This window comes from Neopelma chrysocephalum, unplaced genomic scaffold (assembly GCF_003984885.1).
Source record: "Neopelma chrysocephalum unplaced genomic scaffold, ASM398488v2 Primary Assembly neopelma1_65, whole genome shotgun sequence".
NCBI lineage: Eukaryota > Metazoa > Chordata > Aves > Passeriformes > Pipridae > Neopelma > Neopelma chrysocephalum.
In genome coordinates, this window is record NW_020897722.1 from 5078707 (window position 1) to 5105088 (window position 26382).

Here is a 26382-nt window from a genome sequence, read left to right on the forward strand (position 1 = left end):
CTCTTGCTAGCAGTGAGATGCCAAGCCCTTATTTGAGTATTTCCACTCAATATCCCACTGATGCCTTGGTTCCCTGTCATGCCTGCAGTTGCACTGGAGAGCAAAACTCTGCTCCCCACCTCCTCTCCCCCCGCCGAATATTCCTCGAGGCATAGTGCCTGATGCTAAACCTTAGGAATAATGACAAAAATGATTCATTATTAATAAGTTAACCTAGACTATATAAGGCTTGACTTCTTCTGCCTGCCTTTGTGAGTTTGATGCATATTTTCCTCCCAGAGAAAACGAAAATCCTGCACAGAATAGCCGTGGGGTTCTCTTTATAAGATGTCTGCTTCTGCTTAAGTGGGCTGATGGTAGATTGGAAGCATTTCATTGCTGCTGATGGCAAAGTGATACTTCATACTTCACTGGAGATTTCTGAACTCCATCAGTCCTTTAGTGCTCAGAGTCAGCATGGCTTAGTAGACAAAGATCAAGGCTAGAAATAAAATAAAATTAAAAAAAAAGGCAGGGGGAGGCAAAATTTCAATCCTACATTCAGGAGTTTCTCTGCCTAGCAGTGGAAAGCTTGCTCACCACCTGCAGGAACATTTTGCTGTTATGAAAATGGCTACATCTGCCTTCCTTACAGAGTAACAGGTGAATAATTTTGAACTATTTGGGATAAATTAAATATCATTTCGATATTTTATTTTAATGTGCAGGTGTAGACACAGACTTTCTCATCAGCAGTGCACTTTACACCTTCTAATTCTGTACCACTAAGTGTCATTATTAGCAGCGGCAAACTAAACTTATTTGTCTTCAGTGTATCCCAATCCCTGTTGGCATTCCAGATATTTGCTTTGTGAATTTCCTTTATCAAAACTCCCAGGTTATCCCCTGCTGCCACAAAATCCCTCAATTGCCTTTCTTTGGACATCTGGTGGTATTAATTGTGTGGTGGACCTCAGACAAGAATATTCTGCCCAGTTACGTTTCTGGCTACTGGTGTGGCAGCAAGTATTATTAGTAGTTATTGTTGGGTATTGATTTGCATTTTCAAACTGCCTTTCATAGAAGACCATTAATGAGCCATTTAAGGATCAGTTTCTTTTTCAGCAGCTTCAGCAGATTGGTGTAAGCAAAGTCACAACCACCAGTGAGATGTCCCAAAATAAGAGTCCTGGTGTCTTGCTGTGCCCCACTGGCCTGCGTGGCTGTTTTGTAGCCTGGGCTGGTGGTGGGATTTAGGTACAAGTTGGTGGGTCTACTTAATTTTGGTTGTGCCTGCCTTCCTTGTGATGGAAGATGTCCTGAGGGTATGAATATTGGTGTAGTCTCTGTCCTGTGCACGTAAAAGGTCACTGATTTATGGCTGTAGCCTCCTCCTCCCCTCTTGATTTAGACAAGCTGGGTCACAAGGTCCCACATCCTCCAGTTTTGTGGATCTTGTGGAGGATGGAACACGGTGTTGTTCTTGCCTCTGGTGAGGAGGGGAGTTTGTATAGGAGATTTGCTCAGTACCTTGCTGTGCTGTGTAAGCAAAGAATCCTTCTATCAATTCATACAAGAACTAACCCTGCCTTTTTAAAGGTCATTTCTGTCTCAGTCAGCTCTTAAAGTTCAAGAGGAAATAAACTGCTTAGAGTTGGCATTTTTCAAGTCAAGTGTCAACTTTCCAAGCCCCCAAGCCAGAGAATGCGGAGGAAGGAGAGATTAATAAGTGAGCTGCTTGCTTGATACAGTGATTGTGCAGAAACGTTCCCTTTTTTCTTTCCTCTTTGTGGGGCTTTGTAGTGAAATGGAACATCGATGAAATATCTTACTTTCTCCTTTGCACTTTGCAATGCAGAAGTACCCAAAGCTCTTTAGAAGTGCTTCTTTTCTCATTAGCCCAGTGACAGCAAGCGGAGAGTTTGTCAGCTCCACTGAAGTAGGACACAAGGAACACTTTATGACAATGCCAATACCTAAAAGCTCCTTTAACCACAGAATCTTATTATCCAGTGAGAATAAAACGCTCTCTCAGAAAGCAGCTGAAGGTTGAAGTCTCCAAGCAGGTGCCTGCCCTTAACTGCATTGACGCCTTTTCCCATGCAGGAGGCGGCGGATCGATAAGGGAATAAACAGGAGGAATGGGATGTATTAATCAGGTACAATGGAGGCAGCAGGGGAGATGATAAGGGAAGACAGGTGGCAATCGAAGGGTGTGCTGAGCACAGACCATCTATTGGCTGCCAAAGTGCCTCTATTGAACACGGGGGACGTGGGCTGGGGGGGACCAGCCCTGCTAATTGTGCTGATGGGCAGCTCCAGAGAGCTTGAGCTGTGTGTCCCAGTTATTGCCTTGGGCTTTTAGTCTTGGTCTTGGCAACTTTCACTTCTCAATTTGTTTTGCTGGACCGTGTAAGCTCTCATGGAAGGTTTTCTTCTTTCCTTCATAAGGGAGTTTGCAAAAATAAACACATCAGCAGCATTGTCTTTCATGCTTTGCACCTCTCCTGTGGAAATGCTGAGAGGATTGGGGTTGTTCAGCCTGGAAAAGAGAAGGCTTTGAGGTGACCTAATTGTGGTCTTCCAGTACCTGAAGGGAGCCTACAAAAAGGATGGAGAGAGACTGTTTAAAAGGGTATGGAGTGAGGGGGAATGGCTTCAAACTGAAAGAGGGTAGGTTTAGATTAGATTTTAGGAAGAAATTCTTTACTCTGACGGTGAGGAGGCCCTGGCACAGGTTGCCCAGAGAAGCTGTGGCTGCCCCATCCCTGGAAGTGTCCAAGGCCAGGTTGGATGGGACTCTGAGCAACCTGGTCCAGTGAAAGGTGTCCCTGCCCTTGGGATGTGGGATGATCTTTAAGGTCTCTTCCAATCCAAACCATTCTATGATTCTGTGATGTTCCAGATCACCTGGTGTCATACTTTGCATATTAACTAGGGGGAAAGCTGAGCAGGAGCCCACTGCTCTGGAACAGGCTGGGCATTGATCAGTTGGTGGTGAGGAATTGTTTTCATTTAGATAACTCGTTTTCCTTGGGGTTTATTTGTCTTTATTTTATTTTCCATCACCATGTATTATCATCATCATCATCTTATTTAATTTCAATCATTAAACTCTTCTTAACTCAAGAGTTGTCTTACTTTTACCCTTCCAGTTCTCTGCCCCATTCTACCAGGGTGTGAGTGGCTGTGTGGTGCTTAGTTGCTGGCTGGGGTTAAAGCAAGACAGTGATGAATTGCAGTGCTGAGGACAGAAACTTCTCACTGTACCTGTTGAATCCACACTGGACTATCATCCTGTCCCTCCAACTTGGAGCTGTTTGATGTGTGATTTGTGGTACCAACTGGCTGACACCAAATTACATTGAACAGAGCATTTCTGAGTGGTACAGAAACAAAGTGACTTGGTTGTCGTGTCTGTAAATTCATTTCCCTATCACAACTTCACCACAAAATAAAAGATCTGACCTCTCTGCTCATCTAGTGATTTTGAAACCTGAAACTGCTGTATAAAAGGCTATTTACATGCCCACCTGACTGGTTTCTGTATAAAGTATTCATTACAAAAAGATTGCATTGCATGTAGTATTGTTTTATTAAACACTTAAAAATATTGATGCAGAAGAATTGATGTAACAGGGCTATAAATGTAGTTGTTCTGGCAGTTCTCCTTCCACAGCGACAGCTTTATTCCCCTTGCCTTGTGTTGGTTTAAGGGTTCTTTGAGCTAATTTGGGGGATAGAAATTAGAGAAAGGTGCCCTGCAGGTAAGTCCTAATAGTGTCAACAGTCCAGTGGAAGACTGAAATAGTGCTCTGGATTTCTGGGTGAAACAGGGAAAACAAACATCCACAGGATGTTTTAGGAATGAGTTTAGCAGGACTTCATAGTGAGTCTGATCTGGGCATATCCTTTTCATGGGGAAAAGTCATGGCTTGGAAGCAGGGTCTGAGAAAACCTTTTGCCCAGAAAGCTGCCCAGACACAGCTGAGCAGGGAGGATGTGCAGTTGCACAGAATTCCTTGGATTTCTGTGAGAGGGGCTGCAGAGCCGCTGCAGAAGGAATGGCAGATATTCCTGGTGTGACAGTCGAGCTTGGAAAGATCCCAGTTCTTTAGTCTCAGTGTCTGACACCAGATGGCTGGAGACCAGCTCTTCTCTGCTTCGTGGGTCTGTGTGTGCTTATGTACATGCCCAAAATGGATGTATATGAGAATGTAAAATGATATAATTGGGATGAAGCTTAACCCACACTGGATGTTTCTGGGGTACTTTCAGCTAACTCTACTGTTTTTCCTCATTCTTGTTCTTAAATTTATGTTCTTGCTTTTATTTTTTTTTTTCAACTTTAAGGGAATATTTTCTCCATAGGGAAAATAGCTACTTGCAAGGCAACATCAGGGTTGCAAGCTGAAGCTCTCAGAGAGTAGGAAATGCCAGAAATCAAGTCACCTGGTGCCTCTTTAGTCTAGTTTCCTATAGCATGAAACATTCCTGTTTCACTTGGCAGAGACACTGTATTATGTTGACTTAATGAGCAGCTATTAATGTTTTTCTACAGAGAAATTTAATAATTTATTAGTTATTTCTTATGCTAGTCCTATTATACCAGATGCAAACCAAGGAGAAAGTATAGCCTTATTTTTGGGGATGGCAACGTGGAATATTTGAAACTTTTTCTTTCAGAACACTTACTTAGCATTACCCAAGGCTTCCTATGGTATGAGGAGCTGCTCCTGATTTCAGCAGCAGTGTCAATACCCAGCTCTGGAGCTCAGCACCAAGGACTGCCTTTGAAAAGTTCACGGTGTCACTGGGAGCTCTGGCATAGGCAAGAATTGGAACCAGCTTTTTTTGGAGACTTTCAGTTGCCTTAATGTGAGACCATTCTCTTTAAGCAATTTCTGTGCTTCATTAGTCTTCCATATTCTGCAGCAAATGAGGCAGAGATCCTGCAGAAAACAGATGCAGTTAGCACTGAATCCTGCTTTGTTATTAGAGCGTGGTAGGAAAGATCCTCCCTTACCATGTCACATTGTTTGTGCCCAAAGACATGGGGCCACTTGGAAAATTCACGGTTGCAGGTCAGGTTATTTGGTCATGGAATTTTTAAGACTTTTGCAGACTTAACATGCCTCCATATTGTGGATTTAAGGATTAGCAGGTCTGTTACAATGCTGTGCTTAATATGGCTTGGATCCTGGTAGACTGCTTTGACATAAGTTGAGTCAAAGCAGGTGGGAGGCGGATTTGAGACGGAGTTAAATTGGTGCCTGTGAGAAAGAAAAGCCCAGAACAGCAGTCTGGCAGAGTGCTTGTCACAGGGAGCTGAGTGACTTTGCAGCCGTTCCTTTGCTTTTATCTGTGCCAGTGTCCCATGGGTAAATGCTGGGGGGTAGCACTTAATTGTTTGGGTTTATTTGTTGTCAACAAGTAACATTACGAATTCTCTTCTGAGTCCCCAGAGAAAACCTAGACAGGTTTTCATCACATAACCTGGAGGGGTTTTCACTGACAAAAGCCTGATGCTGAAATCCTGAGCCATAGCTTTGTATTTTAGTGAGAGTTGTGGTGGGGGTCCTTCACTGAATTGTTCTGCAAAAAACATATTAGACAATTATGTTTCTGTAAATTCATCCAGGTATTCTTACATTCAGATATTAAAAAAAAAAAAAGAGAGTGACTGGGCAGGAATATACAATCCTCATTTCAATACTCATTTCACCGTGGAGTACAGTAATGCACATTGGAAATGAGGTCTCATTGGAAAAGGTAATTTGAAACAGATCCTCAGAACCTTCACGAAGCTGTAATGAGTCACCAGTCTGTGAGGACTCACTTGCTATATTGCATTGGAGGGTTTAATGTTTTGTTTTTCTCATCTAAACACTTTGACCCTTCTTATTTTATTAAGATAAGCCATTATCTAACTGTCAAGAGCCTAGAATTTCAGCACATTTGTTTGCTGACAACTTAGTTCAGCACGACCATTCTCCTACTCGTTTCTTTCCCCACTTCAAGCAAATTTTCTTTTTTTCACTCCTCTTTATCAGTTCTTTATTTTCTACAACTCCTCAGCTCTTATGCTGCCTATTCCCAGATGACTTTCCCTGCTCTCATGGTATGTTTGAATGTATAACAGGAATTGGAAATATTCTTAGTCACTCATGGTGTTCATACCACCAGTTGCCTGTGTGGTGTGGCTGTGCTGGAGAGTTGGCCCAGTGACTTGACAGCTTACTGGGAGGGAGAAGGCTTATTATGTGCATTTTATAATGCACATAATACTGGGTTAAGTTGAGAAAACTCTACAATGCCTTCACCTTACTTCCCACTCATGACCGTATAACAAACTAAAATCCTTGGGATGTGCATGTGGGAGTCAGTGGGTTTGGTGGAGAAGGACAGAGGTAGAAGCTTCATCTCTAAAGTGAGGGAACAGCAGAAAAGGACTAGTACAAAAAAGAGTGGGGAGTTTTGACTTTCTCCATCATATTTGGGCGCTGCCCTGAGTTCCTCCAGCCCACAAGTATGATTATGGACTGGTAACTGCTGGGGCCAACTGCATTATTCATGCTGGTTCAGACTGAAATGAAATCATCGAGGGCGATTTTCTGTGTCACACTTCAAGGTCAGATGAGAGTATTTATTATTCCTTCTCTGTTTATCTGTGAATGCAAATTGAATTTAGTGACTCAAATTGATGAAATGTTAGAAATATAAAACTCATCAGAGCCGACACGAAGCGAAATTACTGGGTAGAGCTGGCCAGTGACTTCAGCAGCCCATGTACAGGCCTCTGCTTTGATTAGTAATTATTTCAGTCTTTGGGTTTTCTCATTCCCAGTTTTGTTTCAGTTGTTGTCATTTTTGTTTTCAAGGAAAAAAGTGTAATAACACTTGAAACATTTAGAGTTTCAATAGGATGATGTAAATAAAGCCAGCTGCAGAGAGGGTACTTGGATCCTGGCTGGAGAAAAGGTTTTTTTTTCAGAATTCTTCCTTGGGGTTGTTTTTTTGGGGACTTGTTTGTTTGTTTTCCTCCCTCCTATGGCAGTTCCTTTTCTCCAGTGTTTTACTCCCTTGTGTTGGATGTTCAGAGCTGAGTGTGGGGAGATAGGGAAGGAAGCAGCCATTAGGCATCTTTTGGTGCTGAAGCTCCATGTGTTTCCTTACTGACAGTATTGCCCACAGGCTGCCTTTCCTCACCAGCCAGGGTCATTAGGAGAGCCAAAATGAGGGGCTGCAAAGGGGACTAAATGAGCACGACTCTTAATGAAATAACGGGAATGGAGACACTCTCTTCCCAACTCCCTGTGATGCATTTTGAACAGTTTAGTGAACATCTTGGCTTGGTTTGGTGTATCAGTCTGTGGTCAGAAGGTATCTCTGTAGTGTGCATCCTGTTCTCTGCAGTGTTGGAAAGACACTTGAAACTTGTATGGGGAGGAATTATTCTTATCTTAGAGTGGGAGTGGAAAATCCTTATCAGTGAATGCTCTTTAAAAATAGTTCTGTGTAATTGCCAAATGCCACATACAAATGATGATCCAGAGAGAGATGATACATGGAGTGCTGGCTATATGCTGTGTTAATAATCATAGAGGACTGTTGTTTTTAATTCCTGCTTTTTAATTACTTGCATTTTATTAAGAATGTTTAGTATTTGCTTGTCTCCAAGCACTGTGAAGGGAATCAGTTTGCTCAGGATGCAAGTGTTTCTGACTTGTTTTTGATTCAGAACAAGAGCCATGAGCATTTGGACACACCAAAAGCCCTTAATGGATTTGTCTACATAAGCTATTATAAATCACTTTGTTTATTCATCTATCAGCTTGATTTCTCCTGTATCCAGTTGTACTGAAGACAGCAGCATTTTCAAATGTAGTAAGAGCACAGCGAGCAGTGTGGGCTCAGTGGTTTTTAAATACCAGTAAAAGTTTTATTCACCAAATAAATGCCTGTAGTAGAAGCTTTGGCCTTATGGACACTTAAGGTTTAGAGGCTTTAGGAAAAGGACATTTATGCCTGTAGTTGTCTCACCCTTGAAATATTTTACATTCCAGAATTCAGTGATGGATGTTAAAATCGTTAATGTTTCAACATAAAAACCCAAAACAAACCACGGAAGTTTCTCATTTATTAAGACATTGCTTTCATTCTCATCTTGATGATGGATGTGGGAAGCGTGTTTAGTGCTGTGACAGTAAATCTCATGTTGAGTGGCTGATTAAGTATCTGTTCAGGTAGAGCCACCCCGGCCTCTGCATTTTGGCAACGTTCCTGGGCTTGGCTCCTCTGGGTCGCTGCCGTCAGCAAAACCCCCGGTGCTGCAGCAAGTGTGTTGACCCTGTAATGAAAGGAAGCAGAGGGTGCCTGATGTGAATTTCTTTTAGTAAATCTTAGCTCCTGCCAGTCAATTATGGCCATTGTGCTGGGGCAGAAAATGTGTTATTTCTGTTCTGTAACTGTTTGCTTCGATGGAACTGTGTTTCTGAGCCTGATAGTTATGCTGCTGGTTAGGGAGTAAAATTAAATACTGTCTCACAGATAAAACATTGTCAGTGTAATAATAAAGCTCCGAACGTCTGTCTGCTTCTTACCCATTTCATCTGGCTGCACTAGCAAAATAATTCTCTTTATGTTGTTCCCTCATTATAAATTCAGTATGATTCGAGTCTTCCTTGTACGTAGAGCAGCAAAGTGATGTATGAACTGCTTATTTTTGAATGATTTGTGATTTATGGAAGCCTGATGATGGTGAGTTATGGAAAAGGTCTCTGAGAAAATACAAGGTGTGAACCAAGAGAAAGTTTGCAGATGTTTGTGAGCAATAAATAGCAAGAAGAAAGCTTGTTGTCCTACCAACTCTCTGTAGACTGTTTCATGTAGTATATTGTGTAGCAGTATTTCATATGGCTGTCTGTAAGGTACAGTTAAAGCTTTAAATAAAATATAGCCCCTGTGATAACTTCCACTAAAAGATGATCATATTTTGTATTGTTTCTCTTCCTGAATGTAGTGAGCAAATAGATAACATGGACCTGTTGGCCTCCACAGGTCCCACCGTCTCAGTAGCCAGAGAGTGTTTGAGGGCAGGGATGGGTGCTGCTGCTTCCCTATATCCACAATTCTCTCTGAAGAAGAAAGGAAGCAGAAGATGCCAAACAATCTTATTTTGCTCGTTTATCTCCCTTAAATATACTAGTTAAGGCAACTCCTTTCTGCAGCCATGTTCTCAGAACTCCAGTCAGTCTTTTCAGCAGCATTTTGTGGTAGATCAGGTTTTTTTTCCTTTTTAACACAAGGTGGATATTTTTCTGTTTTGCCAAGCCCCACCTTTCCTTTCCTGTGTCCTGTCCCTCTTTAACTCTGACTGTTTTTGTCATCACCTATTCCCTTCCGGTTTTCCTTGTTAATTCCCATCCTGGATGGTGGGGTTTCCCATCGAGGCAGGTTAGGCAGAGGCTGAGGGGGGAAGTTGTCTGCATCAGAAATTGGAGGTTGGAAAGATTCTTGAGGGAGGGCACAGACAGGGATGTCCTGCTGCTGTCCAGAACAGTGTAAAACAGGCTGAAGTTACCCAGTTGCTGGTTATGCCTTCATGTTGGCTTTTAAACCTGGGAGGAAGAACTGGATTGAAAAATAACATTCTTGTTCATCTCTGTTTATCAGTTTCCGGCGTGGTTTATGTGTGTACTGTCTGTACATGTCTGGATACATTGAGACGGCTCCGAGTTGTCAAGCCTCAGGAATGGGCATTTCTTCATCCAAATGTCTTGCTACAAAACAATTTCCCTTGCTCCTTTTTGCCTCATTAGCTCCTGCGTTAACCTTTTGGTTTTGGGCTCTGACATGAAGATGTCGATGGCGGTGGCGCGGTTCCTTTTTCTGTTGCGTGTGTCCGATCGCGCTGTCATTGTGTTTTCCCTCCGTGCTCCCTCAGTGTTCTTCCTGTCACACTCTGGTTTTCGGTGCTTCTCTTTGATGTGATCTCTTTCCTGACAGTTGGCCCTGGTACATACACGTGTCTCATCTTCTCCTGAGTGACAACACAACCCAGACAGTGTTGCTCTCCTAATTGTCTCTGTGCCGCTGGGGGCCTCTTCTTTTCCTCTCAGGTTGATACACAGACCAATTCTGGCATCCTGTTTGTTTTCCCTGTTATTTTTTTTAGTAACTGAGGTACTTGGCTACTGAAAGGATGGAATGATTAAAATAATGTTTTATGGATCACTGGTGTGGGGGGGAGAACTGTCATCTGCTTTTGTAATTTTTGAAGGAGATTATTAAAATGTATCTTATAGCTTCAGTATTCACTCTGTGCCATCATTGTTCTCAGTCTTTCAAAGAATATTCTGGAAAATGAAGTTTTATCATTAAGATTGCATTAAAGTGGATTACAGAAAAGGAAGAGGAAAATATGAAGAGTCTCAACAGCTCAGAACAGAAAGATGTTGGCATCTCATTCACTGGGATGTGGAACAAGGAACATTAATAGGCTGATAAACAGAAATGACTTTTTCTCTTTAAGGCTTAGAAAGGTTTGCTTTGAACTTGTAAAGATTTTAAAATGCCAGTTCTCCAAGCTTATGTTGAATGGAGAACTTTGGGCCTATTTTATTTTATACTTTAATGCTCATATTGAATGAGCAATTACTTCTGAAAAGCCATAGGTGCCATCAGGGTGGAAGAAGAGTGCACAAGTCTGGTTTTAACAGCTTTTGCTTCTGAGCACTTATTTTCAAATTCTGTTTTGTGTCAATAAGAAATATAACTTTTCCTTTTGCGTTTTTTCTTAGAGAGGCAGTTTATGTTGTATTTGGTGCAGTTTCTGGAAGAATTATCAATCTGTTCTAAGAGGGGAAGAAAGGATCCCAATAATGTATTTTGGCATGGTGTGGAGAGTTGTAAGGAAGTTGAATTTCACGCCTCCCATAGGAAGGAAACCTATGGTAACACATAGTTCCGAGAGCTGAGGATTGTCTCTGCTTTCAGAGACATCTCTGGAATTTAAATTTTATGTACATTAACGTCGCATTTGTTCTGAGGCTGAAATATAAACAGATGAAGCTGTTATTTCCATGCAGTCGCTGAGGAAATTGCCCATTTGTCTCTCTTTGCTTAACTTTTCTCATGTTTTGAAACAGTTGTTTTCCAGCCTAGTTTGAGAGTTTTGTATGTGGCTGAATGTCTGTGCTCTCCATGAGATGTGAATCTCAAATATTTTTCATTATTTGAGGAAGGAAACCTAGCACATATCTCATTTTTCTTTGTGAATGTCAAATCAATCATAATTTGTCAGTCCACTCAGCATTCATAAAAACAAGTCACAATATTGGGAGATTAGGAAAAAAGATTTCTCCATTGTCTTATCAAAATGTTTTGGAATAATAATATGTGAGATTTTTGTCTGTTTGGTAGTATTTAATCTTATGTTTGCATTTTTTTCTTCTGTTCTGATTCTAATCAGGACTAAGGTTCTTTGATAAGAGCAAAAAATATTTGCAGTAAGGTTTCCATAGTACAATTTAATTTGTTGTAACACAGTTGATGAGAGTTTTGTACTTCTATTTATCCTATGCATAAAAAAAGAGTATTGTTGAACAAACTGTAATGGATCTTAAGACAAAAGTTGTGGTTACCTGGTCTCACCCATCCATTCTGCCCTGTTTGGAGCTGGCCCACGTGCATGTTCCATCACTACAGATATTACTCTTGGAAAGAGGTTCCCTTCTTAACTGATTAATTAAAACAGATCCAAGGTAGTGGTGGTGCCCTGGTAATGCAGTTATCCAGTTTCAAATGCAGATGTGAAGCCGTCTTGATGAACTTTCTCCACTTGAATGCAACAATGAAGAGACTATTTCATAGTTCCTGATTCTTAAATTAATCTGTGAATGGTTCCAAATTGAATTGGAGCTTGAAACAGGTTTCTGATTCATCCAGTGCTTTAAAAGGTATAATATTTTCAAGGAGGAGGATGATTTTGAGGTAGGGAGGCAGCTGCTTTGGAATTTGAGTGAATTCCTACATAAATTTCCCAGAAAATACAATTTGGTGACCTGGCAGTGCAGACTGTACTTGATTTATACTGAGCATCCTTTCAGGCAGTATTCCCTTTTGGATCTATCTAAACAGTACCTTAACAATAGTGCTATTTTATCTAAAAGCATTTTGATTTATTTTCTTTTAATTATAATGAGAAATAAGACCCCTCTGAAGCACTCATAAATTTTCCAGTGTTGTTTTTAGCATCAGAGAAACAAAGATCTTCTGTTCCTGAGTAAACTAGGCATGCTGGGTTTGATCTTTTTCGCTTGCTTGAGGGTTTTTGACTTGTATGCAATACTTCTATTTCATGTCCTGCTCACTCTTTAAATACTTAACTTAGTTCAGTCTTGGATAAACCTGTCGTATTTAAATAATGAACCAACTCTTAACAATCACAAGAATAATTTCACTTTTATTTTGTTATTCATCACGTGCTTTGCCATCAGTTGGTCTGTGATGAGCTGCTTGATTTGAGCCTTGGAGCAGCTGCCTGTTATTGCCCCAGCAGCAGCCTGAGTGTCTGAAGGGCACACATGGAGAGCATCTCCAGGAACACACAGATAATTGTGCATCACCACGTCGTGATGCACAGAGAACTGAGAAAAAGAGGGGCCAGGCTGTTCTGGTTTAATAGAGAATCATGCCCACATTTCAAAAGAAGTGCTAATCACCTGGCCTCAGAAGACATTTCTCTTCCAACACAGGTTGCTGGCAAGACCAATGTGCAGGTGGTGGCTCTAATTACTTGCTGAGTACTATCTGTCAGTCAAAGCAGCTCATATTAAATCTCAGTTTTACTTCTACTTTGTTAGAAAAAGATGAAAAGATCCAGTAGAACCCAAGACTGTGTGCTGTTTGTTGAAAACAAAACACCTTCTCAAAGGCAAATGGATTGATTTTGAAACAGATACACAATTATTTAAATGCTTTGTATGTGTGAGGTTCCAGTAATTGTGTTGTGCTGCACAAGAAGGCTGTCACTGAGATGGTTCTTCTCTCATATCTTTTTCTGACAACAGCTGATAATGAGACTGCAGCTACTCTGTTTTCGGCAGCACAGCCTTAAGATGGGGTGGCACCAATCCTGGTGTCCTGTGTCATGGTGATGTTTCTCTCAAGTTTTTCTCATCTCTCTAAGAGGCAGTGGTCAAGAACTCATAGGTCTGTGTTATCTTCCTCAGTGCCCGAATGCTGGAGAAGGCCCGGCAGCAGCTACAGGAGGAAATCCTGCGGGTTCAGAGCCAGCTCCTGGATGAGAAGAAGAGACGTGAGCATCAGGAAGCGCTGGTCAGGCGGCTGCAGAAACGTGTGGTGCTCCTCACCAAGGTGAGTTTCTAGGTCATGTTTGGAAAAGCCCATGTCCTTTTTTTTTCTTTCCTCCTTCCTATCTCTTCTTTGTTCACCTCTGTAACTGGTACTACAGAGTTGCCGTGGGGTCTTTGCACAGTGGGGGCCGTAAGAGACTTGAAACTTGTCTTTAGGACTTCGTTGGAATAAAAGTACTTGTGCCTGCTAAGGCTGTGCTGGTGTTCCCCCCATCTGGGCTCATGTTGATGATACGTGACTTCATCTCAGGCTTGGCACCTGTGTGAGGGCAGAGAATTGAATCATGTTGTTGCTGGAGTGTTTTGAGCCACTGAAGGGAATTTATAATGGCTTTGGCTGCATTGCCTCCTTTCCTAAAGAGAGCGAAACGGCGGCACCTTGTCAACTGTTCCTGTGGAAAAACAATTTACAGAGAGTAAGAGATTTGCCTTCCTCTTACGCTGGAAGTCTGTTCGAATGTAATGGCAGGCACTAGACCAGTAAATTGAAAATTCGTTTTAAGATTCTTTCTATAGGATATATCAAAGAAGTCTGCATCATCCTATATCAGCTGTGCTCTCGTGATGAAATTCTATACAATAATTTTGAAGTCTGTAGAGCATTGAAAATTTTATATTAAATTCTGAGAGCTCTCTTTCCCCAAAGGGAATAATAATTCACTATAGTCAGAAAGGTAGTTACTTCACTTTCCAAGAATATTCCTTGCAAAACTTCCCTCATCTGAGCAGTCTCCCTGATCTTATAAAGCTCCTCACGTAAGTGAGCTTATGTGTGTGCAGAAGGTCAGACTCGAGTAGGTAGAGCTCATGTGAGGGAGCCAGGCACATCCCTGTGTGGGGAGGAAGGAGGGAAGAGAACTGTTCTGTTGCTTGTGCTTTAGGCTTTAATTTTTGGTGTCAACTAAAGCATTTTGATCGATTTTAATTGTGCTGCACCCAGTTCTGTGTAATTCCGTGTCATTGTTGAGCCAAAGAAGCTGTGATATATGGTGCAGTAAGCAGGGCTCTTGAAGCATGAAGCAGTCACTTTACAAGAGGATATTCCATCAGATCTTCCGACTGTGGAATTTGATGCCATGGAGAGTCACACAAGTGAGAAGAGAAAAACGTCAGCAGTTCTTTCTGCTTCCCACTGAGGCAGGCACTGCAATCAGGGTGGATGGACCAAGCTCTCTCCATGGAAACAGAAAAAGCCTCTCTTCTCCTCAGTCTTTCTCGTACCCCCAGCAGCAGACAGCCCTCAGTAGTGGTCTGGTTTCGTACTGGCCTGGTTGGATATGACACAGGTGGATACTGAGCCCGGTAAAAAAAGCCTTCCTTTATGACCTTCTCAGCTATTCAACATTGTGCTGGATTGCTCAGCCCTGAAGGAAGTTTCTCAGATGGTTTCTAAAAAATTCTCTTTGTTAACTTATTTCCAGTGCTCAGCAGAAACACTTTTTGTCATAGAACACAAAATGTCATTACTTTTCTTTAAGTACGGGGCAAAAAGACAACAGTACTTTGTCATGTAATGGATTGTACCCTGATTTATTTAGGAAGACAAAGCCTTTGCTTTGTTTGCTGTTCTCCCCCTGAAGAGGAGTAGAGGAAAAGTTGGAAATGTCCTTCATCAGACCATGGCAAAAAAATCTTTTGGTCTGACAGGGAAAGTTTTCAGTGTGCTCAGTGGTTCCTCAACTGACCTGTTTTAAAGGAATAAAGACTTTGCTGTTCTCTGAAAATTTATATTCCAACCAGAGAATGCTGGGGTCCTTTGTGAAGAAATACATGCATTATGGAACTTGGACAATCTATCCTTGGCACTGTTTCTCCTGCTGGTTGCTCTTCTCATGCAAAATCAGAGGAAGGAATTTCATTTAATTAAAAAAGTATGATATTGTGATTTAAAATCAGATTGAGCAAATATATTGCCCGTCAAAAATAATTATTTTACATTGAAAGCATATCACCTAGAATGGTATTTAATCATCTAATTAGTGGCATCAGTAGTACAGCGTGCTTCTATGTAATTTGAGAATGGAAAAGATGAGTTCACTCTACTGAAGCTTTGTCTTGTTAAATAGGACTGTGAAAATCTAATTTGGGGGAGACTATTATATATTTGATTGAATTGCTATTGCTTTTGATAGTATGACTTTTGCATTTGTGTATGTTTGACCCTCCACCAGGGCAGTGAATCTGTTCCTGTATGCTGAGCAAATAAGGGCTGAAAGGCATCAGATGTGTTTTACAGTGCGAGTTTAATGCAGTAACAGTTGTCCTTTCTGTGGGCTCAGACTGGAACACTGGAAGTCAATTGGAAGTCTCAGAACCTTGAATGTGTTTTAAAAGATCAATAGAAAAGAATAAATTGTTCTTCATTTCCTAATAGCAGTACCAAATATTTCAGTAGTAAATCATGAATCAGTAGTAAATCATGAATCCTCTCTTCAGGAGGTCCTTGCTTTGCCAGTCTGATTCCTTCTCACCTTACTTTTATGGCTACGGATTTTTTTTCCTCAAGATTCAAGCAGTACTTTGTGGCTCTTACAGACTCCCTGTCTCACTTGTTCAGTTGCTACTTGCCACAGTCTCTGTCTGTCTTAGTTGGTCTCATATTTCCATTTCAGTACATTTAACTTCTCTGTCCTTGTCTTGCTTCCTCGCCTCATTTGCTTCTTTGGGGCTTTCTTGATCTTACTTGGGCCTTTCCAGTTGGTTCACTGCTTGGAACTGAAACAGTTGTCAGTCTGGGATACTTCAGTGCATCACTACAAATCTCTCTTCCCTGGCAGACCTGAAGAACAGCATTCTCCAGTCTTTGATGTGTTAGTGCAGTGGTCCAGCCCCATCGACTCCACCGCTGACAGTGGGCTGGAGGAGGAGCTGCATCTCGATTATTCCTGTTGACAAACTGCTGTTTAGAACATATTGGTTGATCTCTTTGTCCCATATGTCCTTGTAAATCCAGTTTTCTGATTTACATGTTTTCAGTGAAACGTAAGACTAGATTTGGACACCCTCGAGGCTTTCAGACATTGATGGCTGGAAGGTTTCTCCTGGAGTGTCACTCTCTTCACTTAAGGTGATGAAACAGAAATTGATGTTTGAAGGGATGCATTCACTCACTCTCTCGGAGATCTGCCTGGCTGGGTTTGCTGTCTGTTGTGCTGTCTTATTGCTTTGCCTTTGCTCAGAGTTTTTTAGGGAAATCTTTAATCTTTCCTTTGTTACCTGAGGTAGTTGCGATGCAGCAGTCCTGGAAATACCTGAAATGCTGGGGAAAAACCTAGTCCACCTCTGCCCTTTTTCCTGTTTGATTTCCTGCTGTATTTGTTTTGAATGCCATGTTTACCCACACAGTTTTGTATTTGACTTCTGTGTTGTTCTTAAGCTTGTGAGTATTTCTCTTTTTCTGAGAGCGTTGCACACAACTCCTGGTCTTTGTTTATGAAGTGGGCTTGTTAAAAACAGTCAGTTCTGCTACTGAATGGCTAAAATTTAAATCTCTTAGGAAATATTATGTGACATAGAAGTCTCCTAAAATGAAAAGCCCTTTCTGAAAGTCCTTATCTGAGTCAGTATGTCATGGAAAGAATGTATGAAGCTGCAGAGTGAGTAGGATCAGCCCGTACCACGTGCAGCAGGTTTGACCAAAGACAAAATGCCCTGCTTTGTGCAGCCAGTGTGTGATCCTTCACAGGAAGCTCAACACTCAAAATGTGAAGCTCAATTTCAGTTGTAACTTACTCCAAATGAGTCCAATTTACTTCTCAAAATGTAGACTTTGTGAATGCACACTGCCATAATTGCATCCCTTGCTCTCAGATAAGGCATAATGCAACGAGTGAATTAATCTGCTTGTACTGGATGTTGTTGTTTCACTGTGTTTATTTCCCCGTCTGTGCACTCGTCTGCCTTTGGGTACTTTGCTGCCCAGAGAAGAGGCTGAAAAATTCCCTTTTGTTTCCTGAGCTTTCAACCAGATCATGTGATGTGATAGGAAATCTGTTTCTATTGAGACATAATTTAGGCCATCACCATAAAAGTTGGAGATTAAACAAGTATTGATTAACCAACTCCAGCTGACTGTTGATACCACATGTTCCTGGAGATATCAGTCAGTGTGAAGTATATTAGTGACTCCCAGAGCTGAGAGTGGCAAAGATGCATCTGAAATGGGACTAGGTAATTAAACTGTTCATTAAGCATGGCAGATGCGGAGTTCATGACTTGATTTGCCATCTGCTTTGTTTTGTAATCAGTAAAGGTTTAAAATAATGCTGATGGCTTCTCTGTCATACTGGGTACTGCATTATGTTTTTTCTTAGGAGGTAGATAGATGATTTTAAAGCTCAAGGAAGGATCTTAGAGTTCTGAGGGCTCAGCAAAGACGGTGAATTAACCCTTTTCCTAGGATGTGTAAAAAATCAGCTGTAAATATTGCAGTCAGTATTGCACTCAGAGGCTGGAAAAAGAGCCACCCTGGCAAAGAGATCCTTGTGACAGACCTTCTTTTGGGTATGATACCTGTGCTCTGCTCTGCATCCAGGTAGCACACTGGCTTTGGGGCAGAGCAGAGCCTCTCCTCTGGGTTGTGAGCAGTGTGGAATGATTTCCCTGGCTGTTATGATACTTCTTCCTTCCTTCAATCCACTTCATGACTCTGTGTATGTCATTTCAGCAGTGCTGCTGCTCGTGCATCACCAGCTGTGCTGCTGCTCTACACATGACTGTTAGCTGCTGTCAGCCTGGCCCTTGCCAAGCCTTTCCCTCTGCTCACCGTGCCTCCCCTTCATAGGTTTTTATAAACTCATGGAAGTTATATTCTTTTTATGCCTGCAAATAAATACATTTTAAAGCAATTCCACTTCTCCCTCTTCAGAGATTCAGCAAGGCAAGTTTTGTGAGCTGAAGTAGTGCTTGCTTACACCATCTTGCATGTCTAAGAAGAGGGAGACAGGACTCTGTGTTTGAAGGAGACTCAGCAGCCTTTTAGATTGACCACAGGTTTCTCTAATTTCAACTTGATTAAGTTAATCAGTTAAATAGTTTCAGCAGAAAGGTGCTTGGTAGTTAGGGGTGGAGGAGGATAAGAGCAGAAGAAGACAGAAGATCATTAACAGCTGTGGGACAGAGGGAAAGAGGTGATTGCTGCCTGTGGAGTGCTGGGACTTGGAGCAGGTTGCTGCTGAATTGTAATTTTTAGTAGTCAGTAGCATCATCAATTTTAATTCCCAGACTCCTCTTGCAGGGTGCCTTTTTTAAAGGATGAGGACCAACAGGTCAGAGATGAGGTAGGTGCTTTTATGAATAATCTCCTCCCCTGCAAGCTGGTTTTAGATTGATCCCAAGTTCAGTCTCATGCAAGGTGGTTGTTGGGCTTTGTGTTTGTGGTTTTCACAGGAGTGTCTGGATTGCTGGATAAAGCATACTGAGTTTTTTGCCTTCCATATCTGATGCTTTCTAGGATCTGTTGACCTAATCTCAGAGTCTGAGTGATTTTTCTCCTTTATCTGTACCCTCTAATTTGTCTGTTTTGGAGTTTTTTATTTAGCTTCTAATGGAATGGTCTAACTCTAGTTTTCATGGAAATTGCTACAGGAAATACCAAAGAAAAGTATGGTACAGCATGGTCTTGACTGTACAATGCAAGTCACTCAGCCCAGCACCTAGAGAAGCACAGCAGTGTTGGTGGCTTCACCCTGGCCTTGCCATGAACCAGCCATAGTATTTATTGAAATGGTTTCATCTGCTGCACTGCCCTTTTTGTGGCTTTTGTAGCTTCCTGAGCAGAATCCCACAAAGTGGCAATTTTTGCAGAGATTGGTACAATGACAAACTAACTCTGTGCTGATTTATACTTGATGCTTTCTTATATTCATTACAAGATCTTATTTGCATGCTTGACATTTTAAAATTCTGTGTTTGGAATGTGTTATTTATTTTGAGACCTTTATTAAGCAACCTCAATCTAAGGGTTTAATTGTTACTGATAGCTAAGAGTATAATTACCTCAGTAAAATATCATGGCTATATTAAGCAAATGGCAATTGTCTTCCAGAATAAAATGAGTACAAGCCATTTTCCTTTGAAACAGGTTGTTCCACAGGGCCTGCTAATATCATTTGCTAACACAATTGCAGAATCTCTCAATAAAGAATGAATAAGGAGGGCTAAAATCGATGTGTTTGGAGAAGAGGCTGGCTGTAGTAGTTTCAAAACAGTGCACAAAGACCATTTGGGAGGAGGAAGTATCTTTAAACTAAACCAGAAAATGTTACTGGTTCTCTAGTGAGATTTGCAGATTTCTGGAAGGCAGGAGAGTGTGTGTTTGCTGGTGATGGCTCCCAGAGCAGTGCATGCTTTTCTTTTGCTTTGTTTTCTCTTTTGACATTGTTCCTTACTTGGCCTGATTTGGTCATAGGTTTATTACTCACTTGTTTGTACTCAGTGCAGAGTTGTTGAGTTCTCACTTGTTTATCCTGCTCCAAAATGGCTTTTCAAAGCCCAAGAGTTCCCTTAGTTTCTGACTTGTCAGTCTATATCTGTCGAGGGAATCTGGTTCTGAGATGCTGGAGCTTGTTTAGGGGCTGTGGGCACTGCAGATGTTTGGGAGCGAGTCTGCCCTCGCCTTCTCGCTTTCCACTGCATCCTCTCTAGTGAGAGCTTTTGCTCTTGGGCTGTTGCCCTAATTCTTCATAGCTAGGGGATAAATTTGCCTTTTCACTGACTTTGGATATTCTACTTTGAGTACCTGTGTGGGTGCCTGTAGGAATTTGTCCCACGGAGGATGAAGGTGGTGTGCTTTGTTACAGTAGAGCTTCATCACCTGAGGGCTCTCAATGTGGAATTGCTGAGTGTTAGTTCAAATGACCAGCCTGGAGGCAGAAGATGAATTGATTCATGGGCCTTGCTTCCTCCTCCCTTTTAGAAGCATAAAAGAGCTCATAAAAATTATCTTAACAATTTTCTGGGAATCGGTTTTGTGTAATTCTTTCCCTTGCCTTATTATGTATCTGGTAAACCTTGTAATGATAAAAATATGGAGTTCATTATTATCTTTATATCTGATGTTTTTGAGGTGGAGGCACAAGGACAGCCTCTGTATTCTATTGATGTTATGTCTGACATAATTTCTATTTAAGCAGAATGTTTAGAGAGTTTTTTAAAATTTTATAACAATTCAGAATATGAAGCAAAGTTAAAAGTTATGTGTTATTTTATGAGGTATTTGTGAAGAGCAATAGAAATGTGATTTTTTTTTTCCCCCCCCGAATACTGACTGGCTTCTGCTTTGTTCTGCCACCACTAGATATTAATGCTCAATGCTAAGAGGTTATATTATGAAAATTAGAAATATACCCATAAAAGAATTTATATGACCTTCAGTTCTCATATTTCTCCGAGAGAAAGGGCTGTAGGACTTCTAAAGGTAAAATATTCAATAAAAAGAAATTAGGTTAATCCAATGTTATGGCTGAGAATTTAAACTCACCCAGGTCAGGTAATTCAAAGTTATAGTTCCCTTGATGCGTGTGCTGTAACATTTATTCCTTAGCTCCTCAGCTCTGAATTATGAAGGATGGTTGAGCGGGTCTGGCAGAGAAGCAGGCGGGAAGATGGATGGGTGGAATGAGGGAGTTATTGTTGGGGGAAGTCGGGCAGAACAAACCTCACTGCTGTGCCTCACAAACGAGGGAAGGGGGACAGCAAGAGGGGGCTCAGAGAGGTGGCTGGGCATGGGCTTGGGCAGCATCCAAGGACAGGGAAGGGGCATAGGATTTCTGAACAGCAGGCTCTGAAATACCAGCAAGGATAAGCTACAGAAAAGGGGGTTTTTTTGTGGTTTTTTGTTGTTTTTTTTTTTATTTCTTTTTTCCTCAAATACTTACGGTTTGAAGGCATTAATATCAGTGCCTCTTAGAGTGGTGGTATTGCCACAGGAACTGCAGCTTTGAATTTCTGACTTCTCTCTGTTTTAATTCTCAGCCATAAAACTGGATTAACTGGGTTTGCTTCAAGTTGAATTGCAGTGGATTTTTTTAAAGGATAGGAGAGAGAGATAATTAAGTAATTGCACAGTAGCTTATTTCAACATGTGATGTGAGCCTCTGGTAAGAACAGCTGCACTACTCAGACACCAGCCAGAGCATCCTTTCAAATGAAGCCCCAAAATCTTTAGAAAACTGAAGGACTATCTGGAGAATTAAGGAGTTTTGGATTACTTCTGGCACAGGATCGTGCAGTACGGACTGTTTTGTTCAGTGTGTGTTCACAACATCTCAGGTCAAGCATTGCTTAAATTGATGAATATATTAGAAGTCAAATGAGGTTTTACAAAGCATCATGGAAATGGTCTCTGACCCATGATTTGTTGCATTGAGGAGAAATGTACTGTTCCCTCTTTTATGAACACATTTGCTTAGGTAGTATTTCAGATAGAGTCATCAACATTTATTTAGTAGAAACGATAGAAAATTTGAAGAATTGGTCTAGTTTCAGTTAATGAATTCTGACTGATGTAATGAGATTATTATACTACATGTTTCTCAATATACAGAACAGCTGCTGGGGTTTTTTAGTGTTTTATGGGGCATCTAGACCAGAACCAGTGAAGAATATTAACCATAAAATTGCCTCTTTGGGTGGAACCAGTTTGGGACAGTGGGGGAACTAAGGTTTAATTTTCTGTCTGTCTGAATCCAGGGGTTCAGGATTTCCCTAGAAAATTCACTGCCTTTTTGAAGTCAAGAATTTGGAAAGGGATCAACAGGTAAAGTGTGAGCATGAGCCAGGAAAAGAAGATAAGCTTTTTACATCAAGATGATGTTGAACTTTCTTCCTGTTGGGAGGAGGAGATCTCTTTGCACCAAAGTTTTAGTTTGTAGAGGTTGTGTGCAGGAAGGTCCTACAACCCTGCAGGGCATCCAAGCTGCTTGTTAAGTACAGGGAAGCACAACCAGAGCAATGTTTCAATATGTCTGTCTGTGTCTGCATCTCCTTTACTCTCCTGGGGTAGTGAAGTCCAAGGATTCCGGTGGGTGTGTTCCTTTGCTTGCCATTGTGTTGGGTCTGTAGAAAGTGCAATGGGCTTATTCCAGTGCTGGATCATCCCACGTGCTTGCTCCTGTGGCAACACTGGGGAAAGCAGAGACTCCACCCTACTTGGTCTTCTAGTCCATGTTGCTTTGGGTGCCACGAGACTGTGTGTAAGGAATTGAGACAAAGTCGTTAAAGTGAAAGTAGTTGAAGAGAGGAGCGTTTTTAAACTGATCACTTTGCTGCAAGCTTTTGAGAAGGTTTGTGCTGATCTCGTGCCTGGGAGCTGCAGACACCTGGGGGGCTGGGTTTGACATCAGTGGCAAATGTTTTACACAGAAAAATTTGTATTCTGCTAGTGCCAGCCCGTGCTGTAACTGCAGGGTCTGTTGTTTTGCTGCAGCTGAATACTCTTCCCCCACCCCTTTGCTCCCCCTGAGACGTGAGCACAGCTTCCCCTGTTGGGTTATCTCCACCCCACCGATGGCACTTCTGGAGCTCACATCTGCCTGTAAGGAGCTGTAAAATCTAAATATAGAAAGAAATGGGTGACAGGACTTGGGGCTCACTGTCCTTGTGTGCATTTAAAGGAGAGCAGCAGGTCCTAGGGAAAGCTTTGACCTACTTGACTGCATAGCACATAGGTTTGGAGTGAGGTGCATGGGCTATGCCTGAAGTCTCCATGGGGCAGAGCCAAGACCTCATTCCCCTTTCAGGGATAGGAACTGCTCTTACTTCCTTTCTCCCTTTGAGCACGTGATTAAATAAAGATAAGCATGGATGAAAAGTAATATTTCTTTCAGACCATGCACACAGCACAGAATCATGTGCTTCTACAGGGCATGTGCAAAATGATTTTCCAAAATGGGTGTGTAGTTCTCAAAATGATTTAGTGCCTGAATTAGCAATTTAGGCAATGTGACTCTTCTCAGTTGCTGTTTTTTCAGACACGTACATAAGCTGCAGGAGTTTTATGTTTTATGCTTGTAACAGTAGTTCTACTCTGTAAATAGCATTTTCAGTTTTGCAGATAAGGAAATGCTTTCTGGCTTTAATAAATTAATTTTCTGTCAATAACAAACTACCTTTGGAGACCAAGTTTCTAGGTTGACATTTCTATTGTATTAATTACAAAAGAGGAGAAGCTGTGCTTGTTTTGTCATTGGGAAATGCCATTTACCAAGTTATTGGAAAGCTGACCTTGTCAGAAGTGTTATTGCATTATCCCTCGGTGAGGGCCACCACAACTGAGTGACAAGAAAAAAATGCAGAAAGAGAAAAGCAATTTCAGGAGATATAATGAAATCAAAACAAAATGCCTCTTTTATCCCTTTCCAACATGAAGATCTTTATTAAGATAGTATATTGTAAGAGTTTGATGCTGGGGGGGAAAAAAGCTTGTGAACCACTCTGGGTTGTTTTTTAAAAATGAAAATCACCATACAAGAGAATTTTTGACCTTTTGCATGAAATGAACATGAACAAGTGGCTGTACTTACTACAGTGACATCTCTCCCACTCCCTGTTTTAACCACTGTATCCCTGACCATCATCCTTCTCTTACTCATTCTACACATGAGGCTGTGGAGGCTGGGGGTAACCTGTGCCACCTCAGTGCTTGGAGGGTCTCCCTGAAAGCAATTTATTTCCCACCTCCAGTTCACTCTGCAGTGCCTTAAGTAAATCTCAGCTCTTCTGTTTGCTTCTAGCAAAATGCCAAGCAAATAATCTGTTTGTTTTCTCCTTTCCCTCCCAGTTTAAAGCCAAAAAGCTATTCGTTTTCTCAGAGCCATTCCTTGTTCTCCCTAAACACTGAGGGACGGCAGCAGCCGCACGTTCCTCCTGCTCTGCCTCAGTGTCCCATCCAGGCACAGCTTTGCTGAGCAGCCCAGGTGATTTGCCTTCTGCAAGGACCTGCCTGCTTTCATGTACCTCTAAACAACCCTCTCCACTCCTGGGCAGGCAAGTACCACTCAGCTTAGTGGCCATTTCTTCCCTGAACGTGTGTTCTGTAGCAGCAGAGTGAGTGATTGTGCTCATCCCTGTGCTTTCTCCCTGTGGTGGAACCATCACAGAGGTGCAGGTCCCGAGAAGCTCTGTGAGTGGTTCATAATGGAGCATGTTCATCACACTTTAAAAGCTTGAAATGGAATCTTTTCTACCAAAGAAGTTATTAAAACAACTCCAGAAAGCTCTTTAACCCACCCCTGTGTGAGCCAACGTGTTTCTTATGTAATATCTATGCACACGAGTTTGTCATGTGTGGTGTTAACCTGGGGCTATGTTTGTAGCCATTGTGTTCCAATATTGGCTTTCTACTTGCGTAAAAGAGAAGAAAAAAACCTTGCTGAATCCCTTGAAAATACCCTAAATAGGATCCTGAGCAGCTGTAAATAATAGCCAGGTTTATAGCTTAACTCTCTAGAGGTACACGCAGGCGGAAGGATGTGAAACATAAGTTCTGAATGTGATGTTTTCCTTCAGATAACACATGTAAAACAGAAATCCAGAAGTAATTAAATGTGCACACCTTCCCTGCCTCGCTTTCCTCTCTGCCTGGACATGGATTGGTGACTTCTGAGGTTCTGAAGCTCCTTCTGCTCCAGTTGTTGGTGCATCTTCTGCATCGAGTCTTGTGCTCTGTTGGGGTTCACTCCCTAACATTAGAAATTTTTGATCCCTGCAAGGGACCAGCTCCAGTTGACTCCTCTAAATCTGCATCCTATAAAAAATGCTGTGACTTTCTCAAGAGGTCTTATTACATTTCACCTACCTAGGGTGAGTTTGGGGTTTTCTTTGTCAGTGTTTATGTTCTCACTACTTCTCCCTCTGCAGAGGGACTAGTTTTCCTTCAAGAAGAGGGAGCAGGGATGTGGAATTGTTGCCCCTCATCAAACAGCAGTTACACAGGTTTAGTTTTAATGTCAAACTGCTCCACTGAAGGAACTGGATCTCTGAACTGCAGGTAAAATATCTATGTAGACATTTCCAGTTGAATTATCAGTAAGAGCAGATAAAGGACTTCCTGCTGACCCTGGCTGGTGGGCAGGGGGTCATACTTTGCTTTATGGACAATTTGCTGTATTTTGGATGGTCCTCAGCTGACAGAACCTGCAAGCTGTTCCTGCTCTGCTGGGATTCTGCCCATGGTTCTGCTTCCACTGGATGAGGGGATGCCCAACAATCTGCATCAAAAGTTTTGATTTGTTATTAACTTTTAATATGCTATAAGAAAGACTAATAAAATTAAATGTAAATTAGAAAGTTCACATTCTTCAGGCAAATACAACTTAAGAAAAATGGTATCTTCTCATTTTGCTGCATTTTTAAGGTGTAACAAGCACAGTTGCTGCTCTCCCCAGGGACAGCTTTGGGACTTACAAGGTTTATTCATCCAGACCAGTGAGTTCTTTTTCTTGGCAATTCTTTTGCCCAGGAAGTAGTGATAAGAAACTCTGAGGGGAGGAACCTTGATACATTGCTTGTCCTTTCTCTTTTTTGTCTTGGGACTCAGTCTGGAGGTAAATGTGTTATAAATATCTGACTATTAATGCTTGGTAGACTTATGAGAGCTGTTAACAACTAATGAAGGTTAAATGCTGTCTATTTTGGGAACCTGAATGACACTGTCACTCATATTTATTAGTACTCGATATTTAGAGCTGCTGTATTCCTTCTGTCATTGCTGTGGGGTGGAGAAGCACTGTTACCTCAGTTATGAAAGAGGATGGGGAACAGAAATGCCTGAATAGAAGGGCTGAAGACCTGAGCCCAAGTCAAACAGGAACACTGTGAGAAAGCTGTTAAATCTTTATTGTATCTCCTTCAGAGAATATTTGTGTTTTTATGAAGTCCCACAGTGCAGACTGCAGGTTTTTGTGCCTTACCTCTGTGACAATGACCTTCCTTCAGGTAGCAAGTCCTCTGCTGTAGCACGTGCGTGTGTGTTCCGTGACACCGCCTGCTCCACTGTGTTAGCATCAGCATTTCACTGATTTTC

At 41.7% G+C, this 26382-nt stretch overlaps 1 protein-coding gene across 1 annotated transcript in view; it reads left to right on the forward strand.

Annotated features, from left to right (window-relative positions):
• Nucleotides 1-26382, forward strand: part of MAD1L1 (mitotic arrest deficient 1 like 1) — a 352256-nt gene that overhangs the window by 91184 nt on the left and 234690 nt on the right. The window contains exon 11 of the mRNA XM_027683662.1: nucleotides 13215-13359. Within this exon, the coding sequence (XP_027539463.1) occupies nucleotides 13215-13359 (145 nt within the window). The remainder of the gene's footprint in view (nucleotides 1-13214; nucleotides 13360-26382) is intronic.